The 18,182-nt window shown below is 35.4% G+C and overlaps 1 protein-coding gene and 1 pseudogene across 1 annotated transcript; both read right to left on the bottom strand.

Annotated features, from left to right (window-relative positions):
- Positions 1-6,493: 6,493 nt before the first annotated feature.
- Positions 6,494-7,477, bottom strand: LOC140846069 (olfactory receptor 14A16-like). The gene has a single exon (XM_073221477.1). It carries the CDS (start codon positions 7,475-7,477, stop codon positions 6,494-6,496), a length of 984 nt encoding a protein of 327 aa, XP_073077578.1.
- Positions 7,478-16,829: 9,352 nt separating this feature from the next.
- On the bottom strand, positions 16,830-17,928 carry LOC118970388 (olfactory receptor 6A2-like; annotated as a pseudogene).
- Positions 17,929-18,182: the final 254 nt, after the last annotated feature.

Genomic DNA, 18,182 nt, shown 5'->3' with positions numbered 1-18,182 from the left:
TTCTGAATGATAATCTTCTTGGGCAGTGGATTTTTGGGTGAAAGCCCTTCTATTTCAATATACTAAATATTTCATGCCCCTCCCTTCTTATCTGTAAAATTTCTGCTGAGAAATCTGCTGATGGCCTGATGGGGTTTTCCTTAAGCAATTTTTTTTTTTCTCTGTGGCTTATTTCAATACCCTCTCCTTAATCTTAATGATTATATATCTGTGTTGTCTTTGTGGGGATCTCTTCACTTCCAAGACACGGATGACTATTTCCTTCCCCCAAATGGGGAAATTTTCAGCAATTATTTTTATATTTATATTCCCAGAGACTTTCTACCTCTTTCTCTTCTATTATGCAAATATTGTTTTTTTGGATTTCATGCAGCTCTCTTAGCATCCTCTCATTTCTAGACATTCATTTTTCTCTCTGTTCTTCAGCTTCACTGTTTTCCTGTTCTCTAATTTTCATCTCGTTGATTGTCTCCTCTACTTGATGCAATCCATTATTCATTCCATTTACTGTTATTTTTCATTCCAGTCACTGCATTCTTCAGCTCTGAGTGGCTCTTGTCAACTCTTCTTTTTCTTTATTGGGCCCTCCAGGAGATTGTCAATATTTTTTTGCAAATCAGTGAGCATATTTGTGACTTTTACTTTGAAATATTTATCAAGATTTGGGATCTCTGTTTCATTTACCACTCTTCCTGGTGACTTATCCTCTATATTTACCTGGTATGTATTCCTCTGTCTCCTCATTTTGTCAGGATTTCTTCCTCTTTATTAGATAGTTTGACTATGCTTTTTGGTCTACAAAGTAATGGCTTTATGAAGAAGGTATCCTCTGTTGCCCAGAAACTCAATACACCTCACTCACCACTGCCTGTTTCTCCTTTGAGGTGGATCCTCATTTGCTTCTTAATGGGATAAGGGTTAGGTCACCTTTCTGTCTGCTTGCAGAGGACTATCTCAATCTTCCCTGTGTAGCAGTTAGCCTCAGCTGGCCCTTTGTGGCCCCTTGTGCTTTTTCTGGCCCTATTGTGGGTGGGGCTGCCCCCTACCTACCATATTGTGATGGCAATGGCTACACTGCTGGGCTAATGGGTGGATGGGATGGGCTCACAGAAGCGGGGCATGAAGGCATGCTGCGTAGGGCTGGGCTGCCCAGGAGGAGGAAGGAGCACTTGTAACTGGCTTCCACAGGTGCCTCCCCAGTTGGGTTGAGAGGTGGCTGAGGTAGCTGGGAAAGCATGATTCTGCCTGCCCGACAGCAGTCTGCTGCTGGGCTGAGCAGACAGGACAAGTGTGCAAGGAGGGGTGTCAGCAAGGAGCCACCAGCAAGGAGGAAGGAGTGCTTGGGACTGACTCTAATGAGCACCCAACCAGTTGGGCTGAGTATGAGTGGGCTAAGGCAACATTGTACACCCAGTTGGGCTGAGTGGAGGGGGCAAGGCTACAGCAGCATTGTTCACCTGCCCTTTCTTCTCAGAGAGAGATCCATCCAACCGTTGACCTTTTGACACCAATCTTAATGTTGTAAATCTTTCCACTGCCTCATCTATATTGGTTCTCAGCAGGGCTGACAGAATGTCTGTCCTCCGCAAATGGCAGGAGTCCCAGCCTCCTGGTGTGCCCCAACTCTCCCTTGTATCCAAGCCCACTAATCACCAAAACCTAACTCAGTGTGGACTCATGTTTCCAGAGCAGATATCCAGGGCCTAGTGTGCGGACTTTCTGAGTGCTTATCTCCTCCCTGTTCAGTTTCTCTCCCTCCTGGTTGTGGGCTGGGAAGGGGGAAGGGCTTGGGTCCTGATCAGTCATGGCTCTGCCATTTTACCCCCTCTGTGTGGTCTTCTCTTCTTCTCCAGGTATAGATAGTCTTTACTTCAGGTCATCTTCAGGGTTGTATTTGCTATAGTTGCTTCCTTGGTGTGTGTGTGGGAGGAGGTTTCTACCTTGCCTTCCTACCCTGTCTTTTTTTCCTGAGTATTTATTTAAATGTTGTCAACATCCAACAATGATAATTAAATCATCATCTGTGTATACATATACTATACATATATCTGTACACAAATCTGTATCTCTTTATTTAAATCTGTTACTCTAAGATCCAATAGTGATTGCACATTGCTTTTTACTATAATTATCTTTTTTCTCCAGCCTTATGAAGGTAAGATTGATAAATAAATATGGAATAAACTGAGGATAGAATGTAATGTTCTTATATACACATGCGTTGTGAAATTATTACAAAAACATACTAACATTTCCATCATCTCATATAGTTACCATTTATTTGTGTGTGGTTATATTCAAGTATAACCCTCAGTAAAAATTTAAGTATATAATGCAGTATTGTTAACTGTGAACCCTATGTTGCAAAGCAATTACCAAAAACTTCATACTGAATAAGTAAAACTTTGTATCATTTGAATGACACCTTATTTCTGTTCTGAGCAGCCCCTTGTAATCACTCTTCTAGTCTCTGGTTCTATGACTATTTTAGATTCTTCATAAAAGTCATGTCATGCAATATTTGTTCTTCTCAGTCTGGCTTCTTACATTCATCAAAATGCCCTCCATTCCATCCATGTTCCCTCAAAAGGTAGGATCTGTTTCTTCTTTAAATCTGAATAGTATTCCTTGTAGGTTTATACCACATTCTAATTATCCATTCATCCCTTAAAAGACATTTAGGTCATTTCTTTATGTTTGCCATTGTGAATAATACTTCAGTAAAAAAATGGGAATGCAGATATCTCACTGAGATCCTGATTTCAGTTTCTTTGGTGATATACCCAGAAGTGGTATTGCTGGACCAAATGGTAATTCTATTTTTAAGTTCTTAAGAAATCTCCAGACAGTTTGCATAGGGATGGCACCAACTTATATTCCCACAAAAAGGGCACAAGTGTTCCCTATTATCCACATCCTCAACAACACTTATTTTTTATTTTTGCTTTTGTTCTTAATAATCATCTTAACAGATGTGAAATGAAATGTCACTGTGGTCTTGGTTTTTGTTTCCCCTAATTATTACTTATGTTGAGCACTTTTACAAATACCTTTTGAGCATTGGTATGCCTTTGAATGAATCTTTCTTAAGGTCCTCAGGCCATTGTTTAAAATCAAAATATTTGTTTTGTTTCCTACTAAGGTATAGGAGTCTCACATATTCTGGACATGAAATCCTGTATCTGAACCACAGTTTGCATGTATTTTCTCCCATTGCTTAGGTTAACTTTTCTTTTTGTTAATTGTTCCCTTTAATATCCAGACAATTTTTAATTTGATATAATTACACTTCCAAGTTTTGCTTTTTTTGCCCCTGCATTTGGTGCCACATCTAAGAGATCATTCTCAGATTTCATGGTAGAAGCATTCACAATATGGTTTCTTCTAGGAGTTTTATTTTTTTCAAGTTTAATGCTTAAGTTTCAATTCATTTTAAGTTATTTTTGTGTGTGGCTTGGGATAAGGGCCCCGTTCATTCTTTTGCATGTGTATATGCAATATCCTGAACACATACATGAAAGAGGCTATTTCCCCTTCATGTGTTCTTGGCTCCCTTGCTGACCATATACACCTGCATTTATTTCAAGGTTCTTCACATTATTTCATTGATCTCCATCTCTCTTTTTATTCCAGTATCATACTGTTTCCGATTAAAGGGATTTGGAATATATTTTGAAATCAGGAAAGGTAATACCTTCACCTTTGTTCATCTTTCTCAAAATTTCTTTGGGTATTTTAAAATGTTATATAATTTTAAAGAATTTTATTTCTATTTCTGTGAAAAATGACATTAGCATCATAATAGCTTGCATTGGCTTACATTTTCATGGAATATCTTTTCTAACCCTTTGTTCTTACCCTTTGTGTGTCCTTAAGTTGGAAGTGATTCTACTGTAGAAAGAAAGTGGTTGAATCTTGTTTTTCTTAATCTATGTCATTATATTAAGGCATCTAATATTTTTGTCTTGAGGGGCCTTTACAAAAAATGGAGTTGAACAATTAACATCTGGTATAGCAACTAATTCTCCTTATCTGTTCTAATGGAAGTTGATTTCATTGGCCAGATCCAACCAGAAGCCAGTCATAGTGATCTTGCTGATGTAGTTCAGGTACTTTAAACTCCAGGATGGTCTGGATAAGGATACATGGTGGATACAGAGGGTTTAGAAATATATACCTTACATTCAATTTATGCATTCATTTTTATCTAATTGAGATAAATGAACATGCAAAAATATGTCTTTTATAGGTTTGAATAAAAATTAAGCCATTATCACTGAAACAATGTGTCTCTTCATTTTTTCATTCTTTATTCTCTATGTAACTATATTTTTACTCGTGTATATGTTTGTGCATGGGTGGGTGGTTGTAAAATGTTATTTCCTTCTCTGTAAAATGTTCTGGCTCATCTTCATGTTGAGTTCATTAACTTGTTTTAATCTTTAAGCTTTCACTTAATTTTTAATTTAAGCAACAATCTGTTTCCATTTGTGTTAGTTCTAGTAAGTTTTTTCAAATCTTTATAGTCAATAATTATTATTCACACTTTGTTTTCATCTTTTTAATTCTTTTCAGTTTAAAAAAATATGGCATATATTAATCTATGACTCAATGACTGGAATGAATGGACCACTTGAATATTAATTTTTTTAGATCAATGTGTGTATGTATACACATATATGTATTTTCATTTATTATTCTTTAACACATAATTGTATTAACAATAAATTATTTTTAACCCATTAAAATTATGAAAATAAATAACTATTAAATTAACCATTGGTCATATATCATGCAAATGCTCTGGAATATCAGTGACATTAAAACAGGAAACTATTAGCTATACACAATGGATATAAAGCTGAATCCAATTGAAGCATATTTGCTGAATACTAAGGCTTAAATCAGACTTTGTTGCACTTCTAGATAGAGAGCAAAATGGGTAATCAACAGAAGAGAAACAGATGGCATGAAATTTGATTACTTCCATTCACATATACAATATTGACATACATCTCTGTATTGAAAGGAGAAAATAATAGAGCTAAATATATATATAAACAACATACTATATTCACTCACTTTAAAATATAGAGTCAAAGAAAATGAGTACATATGTGTATATATATAATTATAAATAAGTGTAAAGTATAAATTGAAATTCAAATTAAGTAATTAGTATTGAAGTAATAAATTTATTAACCCTTGTACATTCTTGAAGACATGATTATAATACACTAAACTTTTCTTCTAAAATGTAAATATGTGCCAATTATACTAGTGGTGAAAAATATTATACTCAATGTCAAAAACTAAGTCAATCATTTCAAAAGATGAAGATTTGGGAATGTAATAAAAACATAAGCAGACAAGGCTCACATCATTACCCCTCACTTTTCTCCAGTAAATTCTAACATTTTTTTTCATGTAAAGATTTATTTGATGCACATTTAGCTGAGATCATGAGCCAGAAAAGTATAGAAACTTATGCACATATGTGTATATATATATATTTCAGCAATATTATCTGAGAAATTTGAGTTTGTTTTGTAGCAAATTTTTCTTCCTGTAGTTACTTGATACAGAGGTTGAATTGGCAGTGCCTAAAATGAACTCTAATAAAACACACATCAAGGAATCCCATATCATTTATATTTGTGTCCTGGTCAGTTATAATGGAAAATTAATACCATTTTTAAAATGTTGTATAAGAAGTAGACTGTAAAGTGAAATTTTTTAAATAAATAAAACAACTAATTCTGCAATTAGACCACAAATTATTAATGCATTCTTAGTTTTTTCCTTATTTTATGTAATCCAAAGGTGTTGAAATGATGTATACACATGGGTGTAGTAAATACAAAGTTTATGGAGAGGTAGAAGAACTGCCTGTCTATGGAGAAGTGAATCTCCCAGGAAGAAGTGTCCCTCCTCTTTTATTCTCTTTATGAATTGCTTTTGAGATAGAAGCAAATGTTTTATTTGCCACTGTTCCAGGTTTTAGATTTAGATAATACAAAAGAACCACTGTAATCCGCCAGTGCATGCTAAGGAAAGATTTGTTAAGCAGTATAGTGCAGGAAGAACACAGACATTTAAGGCAGTATTAAGGAGATTCAGAGCACCCAGGCTGTTCCAGGGGCCATGCTGAGTCACAGAGGACATGCTTCCTCTGAATTGCAAACCAGAACACCTGGGAATCCACATTCCCTTTCAAGTATGAGACTTCTGACTATCTACTCAAGTACCCAAAAGCAGGATGCATGATCAATAAACAAAAATCAAGACAGACTAACAGAAACCGGGTACAAATATGAATGTGCACATTTTTTCTACCAATGCTTGAAAGCTGTAACTGTCAGACCTGAGGACAACTTCATTCATTTCCGTTAGTATACTTTATTCCAATCTAGTGAAGAATCACCACCAGGGTTCCACGCAACCCTGGAGATAAGCACAGATTTGCAACTGAGCAGCTAAATTAATCTTGAACTTACACAAACATTAAGAATAAAATGCCTTTATTCTTGGAGAAAAATGATATTCCCTTCACCCAGAGCTTCTTGGTAATCAGCTTCTCCAAACCAGCTCTCATGGCTTTGTTTCTTAGGCTGTATATGATGGGATTAAGGGAAGGCGGCAACAAAATATAGAAAGATGATAGAACATGATCGGTGACCGATGTAGACCCTAAGATAGGTTTCAGATAAGCAATAAAAGCAGTTGAGAGAAAAAGTACAACCACTACCAGGTGTGGGAGGCAAGTGGAATAGGCTTTTGACTGTCCTTCTGTGGATGGAATCTTTCTGACAGTGGAGAAGATGTATATGTATGAGATTATGATGCAGATAAAGCAACATAAGTCCAAGACTGCATTAATAAGAATGAGCACGATTTCTGCAGTTACATTCTCTGAGCAAGTAATAGCTAACAACTGGGGAATGTCACAAAAGAATTGCTGGATTTCATTGGGCCCACAGTAAGTTAGGGAAAAGGTTCCTGCTGTATGTATAATGGATATAAAGCCACTGCTGAGCCAGGACAGAGCCACCATGTGCACACACAGGCCCCTGTTCATGATGAGCTCATAGTGCAGAGGATGGCAGATGGCAGCATAGCGGTCAATGGACATCGCTGTGAGCAGGAACAGCTCTGCCACTGCGGCAAAAGGCACCAGGAAGACCTGCATGACACAACCAGAGAATGAGATGGAACTGATGTGTGTCAAGGAGTTGGCAACAGTTTTGGGCACAATGGCAGACATGAGGCAAACATCAGAAAGGGACAGATTCTTTAAGAAGAAGTACATGGGTGTGTGCAGGCAGGGATCCAAGGATGCTATGGTGACAATGAGGCCATTCCCCACTAGGGCCAACAGGTAGATCACTACAAAGATCCCAGATTGTAAGAACTGAAGCCTCGATGGGCCAGAAAAACCCAAGAGAAGAAATTCTGCCACCACTGAGATATTCTTCATTCTTGATGAAACGTTCTGCATTTGAAAAAAGAAAAGGTATGGTTAAAGTGGTCAAAATCCTACACCTACTTAAGTTTACTTCAGTACAGCTAAAGAAAAACTGTGTTCCTATTTAATGTTTGTCACTTGAATGTGTGTGTCCATGTGTATTTGTGTTTGTGTGAAAGAGAAAGTGAAAAACAGTTTTAAGAGCATATTTTCTCCAACAACATAATGCAATTAATTAGTCATGTGTTGAACATGTACGTTTCTTTTCAAAGTTTCTGTTTCTCTAGGTGTCTAAGTATTATAAAGTAATAGAAGCATATGTACAAATTGTTTACCATAGTCACTGCACAATGTTATCTATCCCTAATGGAGAAAAGTCTTAATTTACATGTGAAAGGAAGTGAAGGGATAGATATGAAAAATGCAAACATTGCATGCCATGTTCTTTATCCTTGTGCTTTACAATTTTTGAGTTTTAGTCAATGGATTATTTGACTAAAATTAATTGTTCTCATTTTCATCTTAAATATGAACTTCACAAAACAATGGACATTCTCTAAGGTCATTTTATACATTTTTGATATCTATATGCCTAGAAAGATGATAGAAAGATTGGCTCCCTCCAAAAGCCCTCTGATCTTTTAAATAACAGGAGTAAACAAAGCAATCATTTCAAGCAGGTATTTGTCATTTTCTTCAGTGCACAAATTTTATTAAAATACTCCTTCACTTAACTCTCATAATACTATTAATGTATCGTTTTATTTACTAGTTTTGGTCCAGGCTTCTTTTTATTTTATTATCCCACTAATGCTATGTGTTCTCTCTCACTGCCATTCTCTCTGCACATGTATATATAAACACACATACACACAAGTTTTAGGCACTGTATGTGTGTGTGTGTCCTGTTTTATACTTTGAGAAATACACATAAATAATAAATACATAAATAAATAATGATTGCAATTGGATATTTGAAACACAATATATCTGCTCTCATCCTTTACTAGAAGAAAACCACTTAAAACCAACAATTTCAAAATTATATTCATTACAGATTATCAGATTTAATAGTGGAGAAGAGATTTATAACTGAATTATACCAGAATCTACATCACACATAATCAAATGCTTAGAATTTTATAAGTATTTTTCTTATCGAACCCATAATTTAAGGCACCTTCCCATTTCATAGGAATCAAAATTAAGCAATGTTTATTAAGACACTAGCTTATGATCCAAGTTATATTCTGTATATTTTAGTGGTATTTATTTCCAAATTAGCTATATTTTAATTACTTCACATCATTATTTTACTTAATTCTTCATTACTTTCTGCTTATAACTGAAATAAAATGTACCTAATATCTTAAGCGATTTTTATTGATTCCAGTGAGCTCAGCATCCTTTCATGCTTTAAATAGTTGTGTAAATAACTGTTTCAAAGTCTAATATGTCTTTGGTATATGAGCTCATGTTTTGGAACATAAGTAAATATATACATATAGTTTTCCTGTGGCCTGTTAGCAAACCCATAGTTTAGAAATCTTAAAATTAACATGTAATAACCGAAGAAACTTTTACTTTTGAAGAATTTAAGAATTTCCTAGCAGGTCTATGCTTTTCTGGCTGAAATCATTATCAACAACCAGATTAAAAGAAAATAAACTCACTAAAGTGTCTGTTCTGTAGAAGATTCAAGACATCAGCAAGCTTTGCGTATAGTTGCTGGTGAAAGTATTACCGATGATTAATCCAGAAGGACATCACTAATTCTGACTTTCAAGAACTGAGAAACTCCTTTCCTGAAAGTCACTTTGATTCTTGATGTCTCAACTTTAGCACAGCTTTTATAAAGAGCAGTCAGAACGAGTATGACGATGATATCAGTTTTCCATCTCCCAAAGGCTTGAACTCTGGAATATTCCAAAGGGAAATGATTCCACTTTCATTGGAATTGACTTATGTGATCTGTCCCTCACTGTTATGGGACAAATCTTGGCACTATGCAACCTGTGAAAATAAAGTAGCACAATGGCCTTTCCTTAATTAATGAGTCACTTCCTATGTTGGCATGCAGTCAAGAATCTCCATAATTGGTAAGAAGGCACTGAAGAAATATATTTACCCAGACACCCAATGAGCTCTTATGGAGAAGAGCCATTTACCTGGCACTTTTCCATTGTTCTTACTCACAAAACAATTACACTTTTAGTAGCTTAGTATATTGAAATCACAAAGTCATATTTCCACTTGTAGTGTTGGTGTGTCCATTCATATTGTAGAGATCTGGGCTGACAAATACGTGATTTCAGTGGTTGATATCAGTAGCAGTCGGGGACTGCGAAAATGAGAAACCGAATCAGAATGACATTTTAAGCAGAGGGCTTAGACTTCTAGAGACTAAGCACCAAGTCAGCGCTCCCCTGTGCTTTTATTGTTACAGCAAGCGAAAAGACAGGCATCGATTAATGATTATAGGATGTGTTTTTTCATCAAGTTAAATAATTGCAAGCTAATTATTTCTTAAAGTTTCTCTATGTCTCATCAAGTCATCCGGCCACGTGAGCCTCACGGTGTGATCCTCATCTGAGTTTGCCTCGGAAAGGATCCCAAGAACTGTTTGCAGTCCTCGTCACACCGCTCATGACTCGCACTAGATTCCAACACGCAGCGCCTATAGTTCTTCTCTCTTACATTAGTTTCGGCTGCAGACTAAGCTTAAGCAGGAACTAAATTACAACAAGGTTAACTGCTGGGGTATCTACAGATATCAATCAATATCAGAAACTCAAACCATCCAGTCCATACAGGCAGTGAGGCATATGAAAGATAATTTAACCAACTAACAATTAATTTACTTATACTTAGTACTGACTACATAATAAATTAGCTCACATTTGGAGAATGTTCAATAATTGATAGGCCGTCATGTACACAAATTCCTTGAGACTGAGTGCAATGCAAATGCACATTACTATGATGTGTTAAATTCCAGAGTCAGTTTTAAAACTCTTGTGAGATTTTTGGAAAAAGCTTAGCAAATACCAACTGTCTAACAATATTCAGAAAATAATATAAGGACATTTATGAAATCCTTGAAATTTGAACTCAAAAAGAAGTTCTTTGAGAAAACAAGTTTCCTTTTCTTCAAGAAAATAAAGTTATTCAAGTTCAAGAAAGAATCCGCTTACTCAAAGAGAAGATCTTTGTAAATCCAGACAGAGGAAATTTAACAACCAAAAAGCAAATGAAGAAAGCAGCCTTCTGCATTTATGGAGCTTTATCAGAGGAGTTAATATATTCTTTATGGGTGTCCAAGAAGGAAAACATACAGAAAAAAGGCAGAAAAGCTTACCTAAAAAATATAATGACTGAAAACTTCCAAACTCTGGGGAGAGAGATAGGCATCTGTGTACATGATGGATAAATGCACCCTACAGGTTCAAACTGAAGACTTCATTGAGGCACTTTGTAATCAACAGTCAAATATTAAAGAATAATAATTTTTAAAACAGCTATGAAAAAGAGGCTTCTCACATACAAGGGAATTCCCACTAAGTTAAATGGACATATTCATTTTATTGTGTTTCACTTTACTGAAATTCATAGATATTGCGTTTGTTCCAAAGTGAAGGCAAACCTGTATTGAGCAAATCTTTGGCAATAACGCTCATTTGTAATAATACTCATTTTTGCATTTGTCCACTTATTTCCATTTCCTGGAACTTAATAACTTTGTAAAGCATATAATTACTCTCTAGTGTCTTTTCATTTCACAACAAAAAATTCAGTTTAACATTGCTTTAGGGTCGGTTTTGAAGTAACGAGTCTCTCTGTTGATTTTCTGGGGCTGTTTTAATTTCTCCTTCATGTTTGAAGGATAGTTTTCAGAAATAGCTCTCAGTTGACAGCTTTTTTATTTTCCTTTGGGCACCTTAAATATGTAATTTGGCCACCTACTGTTCTATAGGTTTTCTACTAACGGATTCCTTCATATTCTTTTCTGTATGTGCTTCCTTCAAATGTCACTCTTGCTGCTTGCAAGACTGTTTCTTTTGTCTTTCAACAGTTTGATTATAAAGCATCTCAGTGGGTGCCTCTGTGAAGTTCAGTGACATTCCTGGATTTGCAGATTTAAGTATTTCCTCAATTCTGGGAAGATTTCAGTTATTATTTCTTCAAATAATCTCTGTGGCCCTTTCTTTCTTTTATTTCTGGGATTCCCACACTGCATGCATTATTCTCCTTGGTGTTCTCCAAAAGTTTCCTTAGGCTCTGTTCACTTTTTTCATTCTTGTGTCTTTTTTCCTCAGCCTCAAAAGTTCAAATGTCTTATCTGCAAATGCGTTCAATTATTTTTCCTGCCTGTTAATGAATGTACGCTGTCAGAAACCTTTACTGATTTTGTTTCAACACAGTTAATATTTAATATTAGAAGAAATTCTGTTTAGCTCTTTCGTACAATTACTATCTCTTTGTTAATATTCTTTGTTCATATTATTTTCCTTCCGTTGCTTTTCTGTGTCTTACCTTTAGCTTTTTAACATATGTAAGGCAATTTAAAATATCATTGTCTTATACCTATTGCCTGCGTTCCTTCATGGGTAGGTTCAGCTGTTATTCCTATCTAGGTTCAGTTGTTATTCCTATCATAATACATAATTTTGATTCCTTGTATAACTTGTGGTTTTGGTTGAAAATTGGACATAAAAAAGAGCCACCTCTCCCAAGAATCCAATATATACATTATAAATCTACTGTAATCAAAACGGTATGGTCATGGAATTAAGAGTTATGGACAAATGGAAAAGAATAAAGAGTTGCATATGTTCACAACTAATCTTTGACAAGGACTCAAAGAGAAAACAATAGAGAAAATATCTTCAAAAAATTGTACAGAGAAAGCTGGATAGTCAAATGCAAAAGAATGAAATTTGACATAATCTATTCCTACATAAGAAGTAACTAAAAGTGGATGAAAGACTTAAATGCAAGACCTGAAAATAGAAAACACTTCAAGTAAAATATTGGGAAAACTTATATTGACATGGGCAATGATTTTTGAATATGACAGCAAATGTACTGAAGAAAAAAAGCAAAAATAAGCATAGCATTGAGACTAAAGCAAACTAAAAATACTCTGCACACAAAAGGAATGAATAAAAAAACTATAGTGGAAAATTAAGGAAGGGAAGATTATATATACAAATCATATATCTGATAAGGTGTTAAATCTAGAATATAGAAGGAAGTCCTATAACTCAGGGGCAAAAATACCTCACAAAACTTGATTTAAAAATGGGTAGTAAACCTGAGTAGAAATTTTTTCAGTGAAGACATACAAAAGGCCAGCAGGTATATGAAAAAATGGTCAATATCAGTAATCATCATAGAAATAAAAATCAAACCAATGAAATAATAGGATGATCATTAACAAAACAACAAAAGATAACAGTTGGCAAGGATCTGGAGATTAGGGATTTCTTGTATGCTATAGGAAATGTAAATTGGTACAGCATTTATTGAAAACTGTATTTAAGTTTCTCAAAAAATAAAAACAAACTACCATGTGATACATCAACTCCTCTCCCAAGTATATATCTAAAAATAATATATCCACTCTCCCATGTTTATTGTAGCATCATTCACAATGTCCAAGACATGAGAAAACCCACTTGTCCAATAATCTATAAGGAGAAAAAGGAAATGGGATATAGATGTCCACACACACACACACACACACACACACACACACACACACACACACACACACAGGGACTATTCAGGGACTAAAAGAAATTTTGCCATTTGGACAACATGTATGAATCTGGAGGACGTTATGGCTGTTAATTCAGACACAGTATGACAAATACTGTATGATTTTACTGATAAGAGGAACCTCAAAATGTCTGGCTAATGGAAACAGTTAGAATGGTGACTGCCAGGGCCTAGGGGATCAGGAAAATGGGGAGATGATACACAAAGGGTGAAAACATTCATTTATAAGGTGAAAAAATTGGGGCATCCAATGTACAGCTTTGTGATTTTAGTTAACAGTACTACAGTATACACTGAAATTTGCTAAGAGAATGCACAAAATAGTGGTAACTGTGTAAGATGATGGGTGTGATAATTATCTTGATTGTGGCAGTCATTTCACAGAATAGAATGATATCAAATTACCAAATTGTGCACCTTAGATATATATAATATTTGTGAATTATATACCAATAAAGCTGGAAAAAAATAAACATATGGCTGTCTCAATAGACACAGTAACAGCATTTCATAAAGACAACATATATTTGTCATAAGAATTCTCAAAAAATTAGAAGGATCTTATCTCAGTGCAATTAAGGCCACCTATGAGAACCCTAAAGCTCAAATCATAATTAAGAGGGACAATAGAAGTTTCCCCTATAAGATCTGGTGCAGACAATGTTGCCAACTCTCACCACTTCTTTTCTGAATAATAGTGAAAGTCCAACACAGAGCAGTTAGACAAGAAAAATAAATAATAGACATCCAAATAGGAAAAAGAATAAAATAGTCTGTTTTTTCAGATGATGTATCATATGTAAATATGTAACACCGAGAGACTCAATTTAGAAAAGAGTACTAATAAATTCACTAATGTTGCTGAACACAAAATCAACATACAAAATATGGTATGTTTCTATAACAAACAATAAACTATCAAAAATTAGAAAAACAATCCCATTCACAATGCAAAGAAAAAAAATGAAATACTGAGGAAGATACTTACCAAAAGAAGTTTGGTTTTATTTCAATATTCTTAAATTTGCTAAGACTCATTTTTGTTCACCATCTATGATAGTTTTACACTGGGGCGTGTTCTGTGTGCGCTTAGGAAGAATGTGTATTAAGGGGCTGTTGGATGGCATGTTCTATATGATGTCTGTTAGGTCTGTTTGGTCTAAACTATAATTCAAGTCTAATGATTCCTTACTGTTCAAGGGATCAATCCAATGTTAAAAGTGGGAAAAAAACTGTTTCCTGATTCAAGGACTGAAGTTTTAACTATGCTAGTGTAAATCTGGTATTTATTCTCTCTTCTGTGATCTGCTAATTTCATACTTTAAAAGAAGCCCATAAAATAGGATGAATCCTGCATAGTGTGGTTGATGAAATGGAAATATATTTAGATAATGTCATGAAGACCAAGACCTTCTTTCCTGAGAGTATCACAGAACTCGGTAGTTGTGTCCAGGGATGATAGCTCCTTTGGATGTGAGTGGCTCTTGGAGAGGAAATATGTGCTATTTTAGGAAAAGAATGTTATGCTTATATCAGTTCTCTTCAGTTTTTCAAAAACATCTAGGACATAGTCCAAGAAAACATACAATTGGATAATTTGGCTAATAACAACATATCTGATCACATGGTCTGTTCAGATTGGGGATGATATTTGGCCTATTGGTTTAATCTGGGATCTATGGCTCCTGGCAACAGATTCAATTCTGTCTTACCAGCAGCTCTACTGATGATGTTTGTAAAGTCAGATTTTAGAGGCCAATTTGATGCCTGATATTATGTATTGTGTCATTTGTCTTCATGTATGTTTTGTTTCTCTGACTACAATGTAAGTTTAAGTGTTATTTTGGATAATTTAACATGTTCAGTAAGTAAATGACCCAGTGTTTAATTTTCTCTGATGAGTGTGATCTTCATATTGAAGAGACCTCTCTTAACATTTTAAATAGTCCCTAACCTTTTATTTTATATACAATGGCTCTTTTAGAAATTGTGCTGTTTTTTCTCAGGTGCATCTTATTCTTTCTTGAGAATTTATTTTAATTTAGTTAGTCTAATTTCCTTTATCTGCATTTTAAATGTTTCCTGCTTAATATGGATTATATTTCTGAAGAGTGGTGGAATTTGGTATTTTGTATATTCAAAAATATGGTATTTGTATTTATAAATATTATATTTTGCTGTTATTAGTTCTCTCCAAATAAGAAAACTGACTACAAGTTCCAATAAATTTTGGAGCTTCTCCACTTGTAAATATCATCACTGTGTACATGATGCAGGGCAGATAAATAGGTGAGACACCCTTTTAATTACATAAAAATTGGGCAAAATTCTTGGGAACCACAAATTACTCTAGGATTCCAAAAATTTCATAAACCGATTGTTGACCTTGGAATATTCATGTAATTGCAGATTAGGGAAATGCCATAATGTATAAGGGCTAGAAACAATGTATAATACTAGAGGAATTGAAATTATATGCAATAATTCATCAACATAGACAGACAAATAAAAACCTCTCTTTGCTCTGGCATCAAATACAATGAAATAAAAACAATTAAGCCAAAAAACAATGTACATACTATATTTGATCTTTGTGTAGGTGGTATTGTAAATTCATTTTTATTTTATATGACTGTACCCCTCACCTCCCCAAGATAAAATTGAGAAGAATATCAGGTAAAAACTGGATCTGTATAAAAGAAAACACTTTGAAGTTTTTATCCATGTAAACAAATAAAAACAGGATAGAAAAGTATAGGTAAAATGGCAATATTTCCAGAATCTCTCATTTGGCCTTATTGCATCTCCATATCAATAGGTGTTTCCAGGGGGTGGAGAGAAGTAGTCCATCTCCATATGAGTAGGTGATTGCTTGGTGGAATGAGGACATATCTGGACCAGTGAGGTTGGATGGGGCCTCTTTTGGCAGCTGGGTCATAAGAGACATGGGCGAGCAAAAGTGGATGACTGCTTGCCCATAAATGGCAATAAATTGTTTCTCCCTCTTTATTTCTCCCTTTGACTGATTTTTGGTTTCACAGGTAATTTGCCCTGTGTTGGGAACAGGTTTCCCGCAGAGTTAAAGTAAAATGAAGCATTATGATTTCTGAATATTTATCATTCATATAGATTTGATTTTTTTAAACAAATGACAACTTAAAAGGGAAATAAAATAATATGAATTAAATCCCATGATCTTATAACTATGGATTATGTGAAAATACAGTTGAGCATAGTTTGACTGGCATGATGATTCCAAGCCTACATGTGGTTCTGCAGGAGTGAGTAGGGGCAGAAGCCCTTTCCATTTGCTTTTTCTTCTGGCTCAGTGGTTAAAGAAGCAAAGAGAGGTACAGTATGGAGGCAGAGGCGGTAACCTTTTTTCTACTGGTTTATCTTTGGCAAGATGAGTGAGGAAATAAGGAAAGAAATAAGAAAGCCATATAGGACTTCCAGTTCATGGTGAATGGTTTAGTTTACATTGTTAAAGCAGGACAAATATCTTTATCCATCTTATAAGGATATGTGGAAGGAAATGTGTTCACATGCAGGTTATGTTGGATGACATCCTTAAAGGCAAGTGTCAGACCCTTGAATAGATGGGAACTGAGTCACAAAAGAAATGGTTGATCTTCTGGGGGCCACAGAACTTCAGATGAGAGATAAGTACGGTAGATAGAAGAGGGTAAATGAAGCCCCCAATGCAAGATCCAGCGGAGAACTGCAGGCACACTGGATACTCATGAGCAGTGAGTATCGTAGAGGGTTGCAGATGGCCAGGTACCAGTCATAGGCCATCACTGCCAGGAGGATGCACTCGGTAGCTCCCATGGAGAAAAAGAAGTAGTACTGGGTTATGCAGCCAGACACAGAGACGGTGACACCCCGTGATAGGCAGGTGGCCAGCAGTTTGGGTACTGTGGCTGTGGTGTACCAGATCTCCAGGAAAGACAGATTTCCTAAGAAAATGTACATGGGCGTCTGGAGTGTTGGCTCCATCACAACAGCGAATATGATGAGGGTGTTTGCCACGAGGGACAGCAGATACACAGTGAGGAACATCACAAACAATGTGAGTTGCGGTAGAGAATACCAGGAAACCCAAGAACAATGAACTCCGTCACTGTGGTCTGGTCTGTCACCTCGATAGCTCATCCTCTCCGATCTGGAACCAACAAAGCCCAGATGATGGATGAGCAAGAATGGGATATTTTAATATTCATTTGCTTCATGATGGTAAAGGACCGCCAAAAGTATTAAAGTTAATGGCTTCCAAAAACATAATTGCTGTCTTTATAAACAGTTTGCATGAATTAGCTCATTTAATTTAAATAATACATCTCCAAAGTAAATAATCTAATAAACTGCTCCGCAAATGAAGATATTAAGGGAGGAAGTAGTTTTCCCTCAGTTTCATCACTTCAAGTGTTGGGGTAGAATTTGTACCCAGGTAGGGGAATATGAAGGGTCACAATCTGAGCTAATCCTTGCAGAAATGTGGCTACTAGAAGAACATGGCTTTGTCCGTCCCGGAGGAATACACACCCTAAACATTAGATGATGAATACATCCACAGCAATGCTGTCAGAGACCCGTAGAGCCCGGAAAGAGGGCTTCAGAACACAGCTCCTAAGCCATGCCAGTTTCCTCATGAAGACAGAGGGCTGCTTTGGTTTTAACATTGTGACCCTCATTATATGCCACCATTCAGAACTCAGGGGGAATTTATACATGAATAAACTGTATATCTAGAAAACAGAGTAGTAGTTAACATGTACATGAAAAATATTTTGTTAAAAGTTTACTTATCTTAGATACTTGTTTTTTAATCAGTGTATCCACCAGTTTTTCTACATTGGTTAGAAACAATCAACCATCAATTTTCCTTTTTTAAATTGGGAACTACTTAATATACAATACTGTATTTGTTTCTCAT

Source organism: Manis javanica, chromosome 14 (genome assembly GCF_040802235.1).
Source record: "Manis javanica isolate MJ-LG chromosome 14, MJ_LKY, whole genome shotgun sequence".
In the NCBI taxonomy this organism is placed as follows: domain Eukaryota; kingdom Metazoa; phylum Chordata; class Mammalia; order Pholidota; family Manidae; genus Manis; species Manis javanica.
Note: the sequence above shows the minus strand (reverse complement) of the source record. Positions and strands in the feature narration are given on the sequence as shown.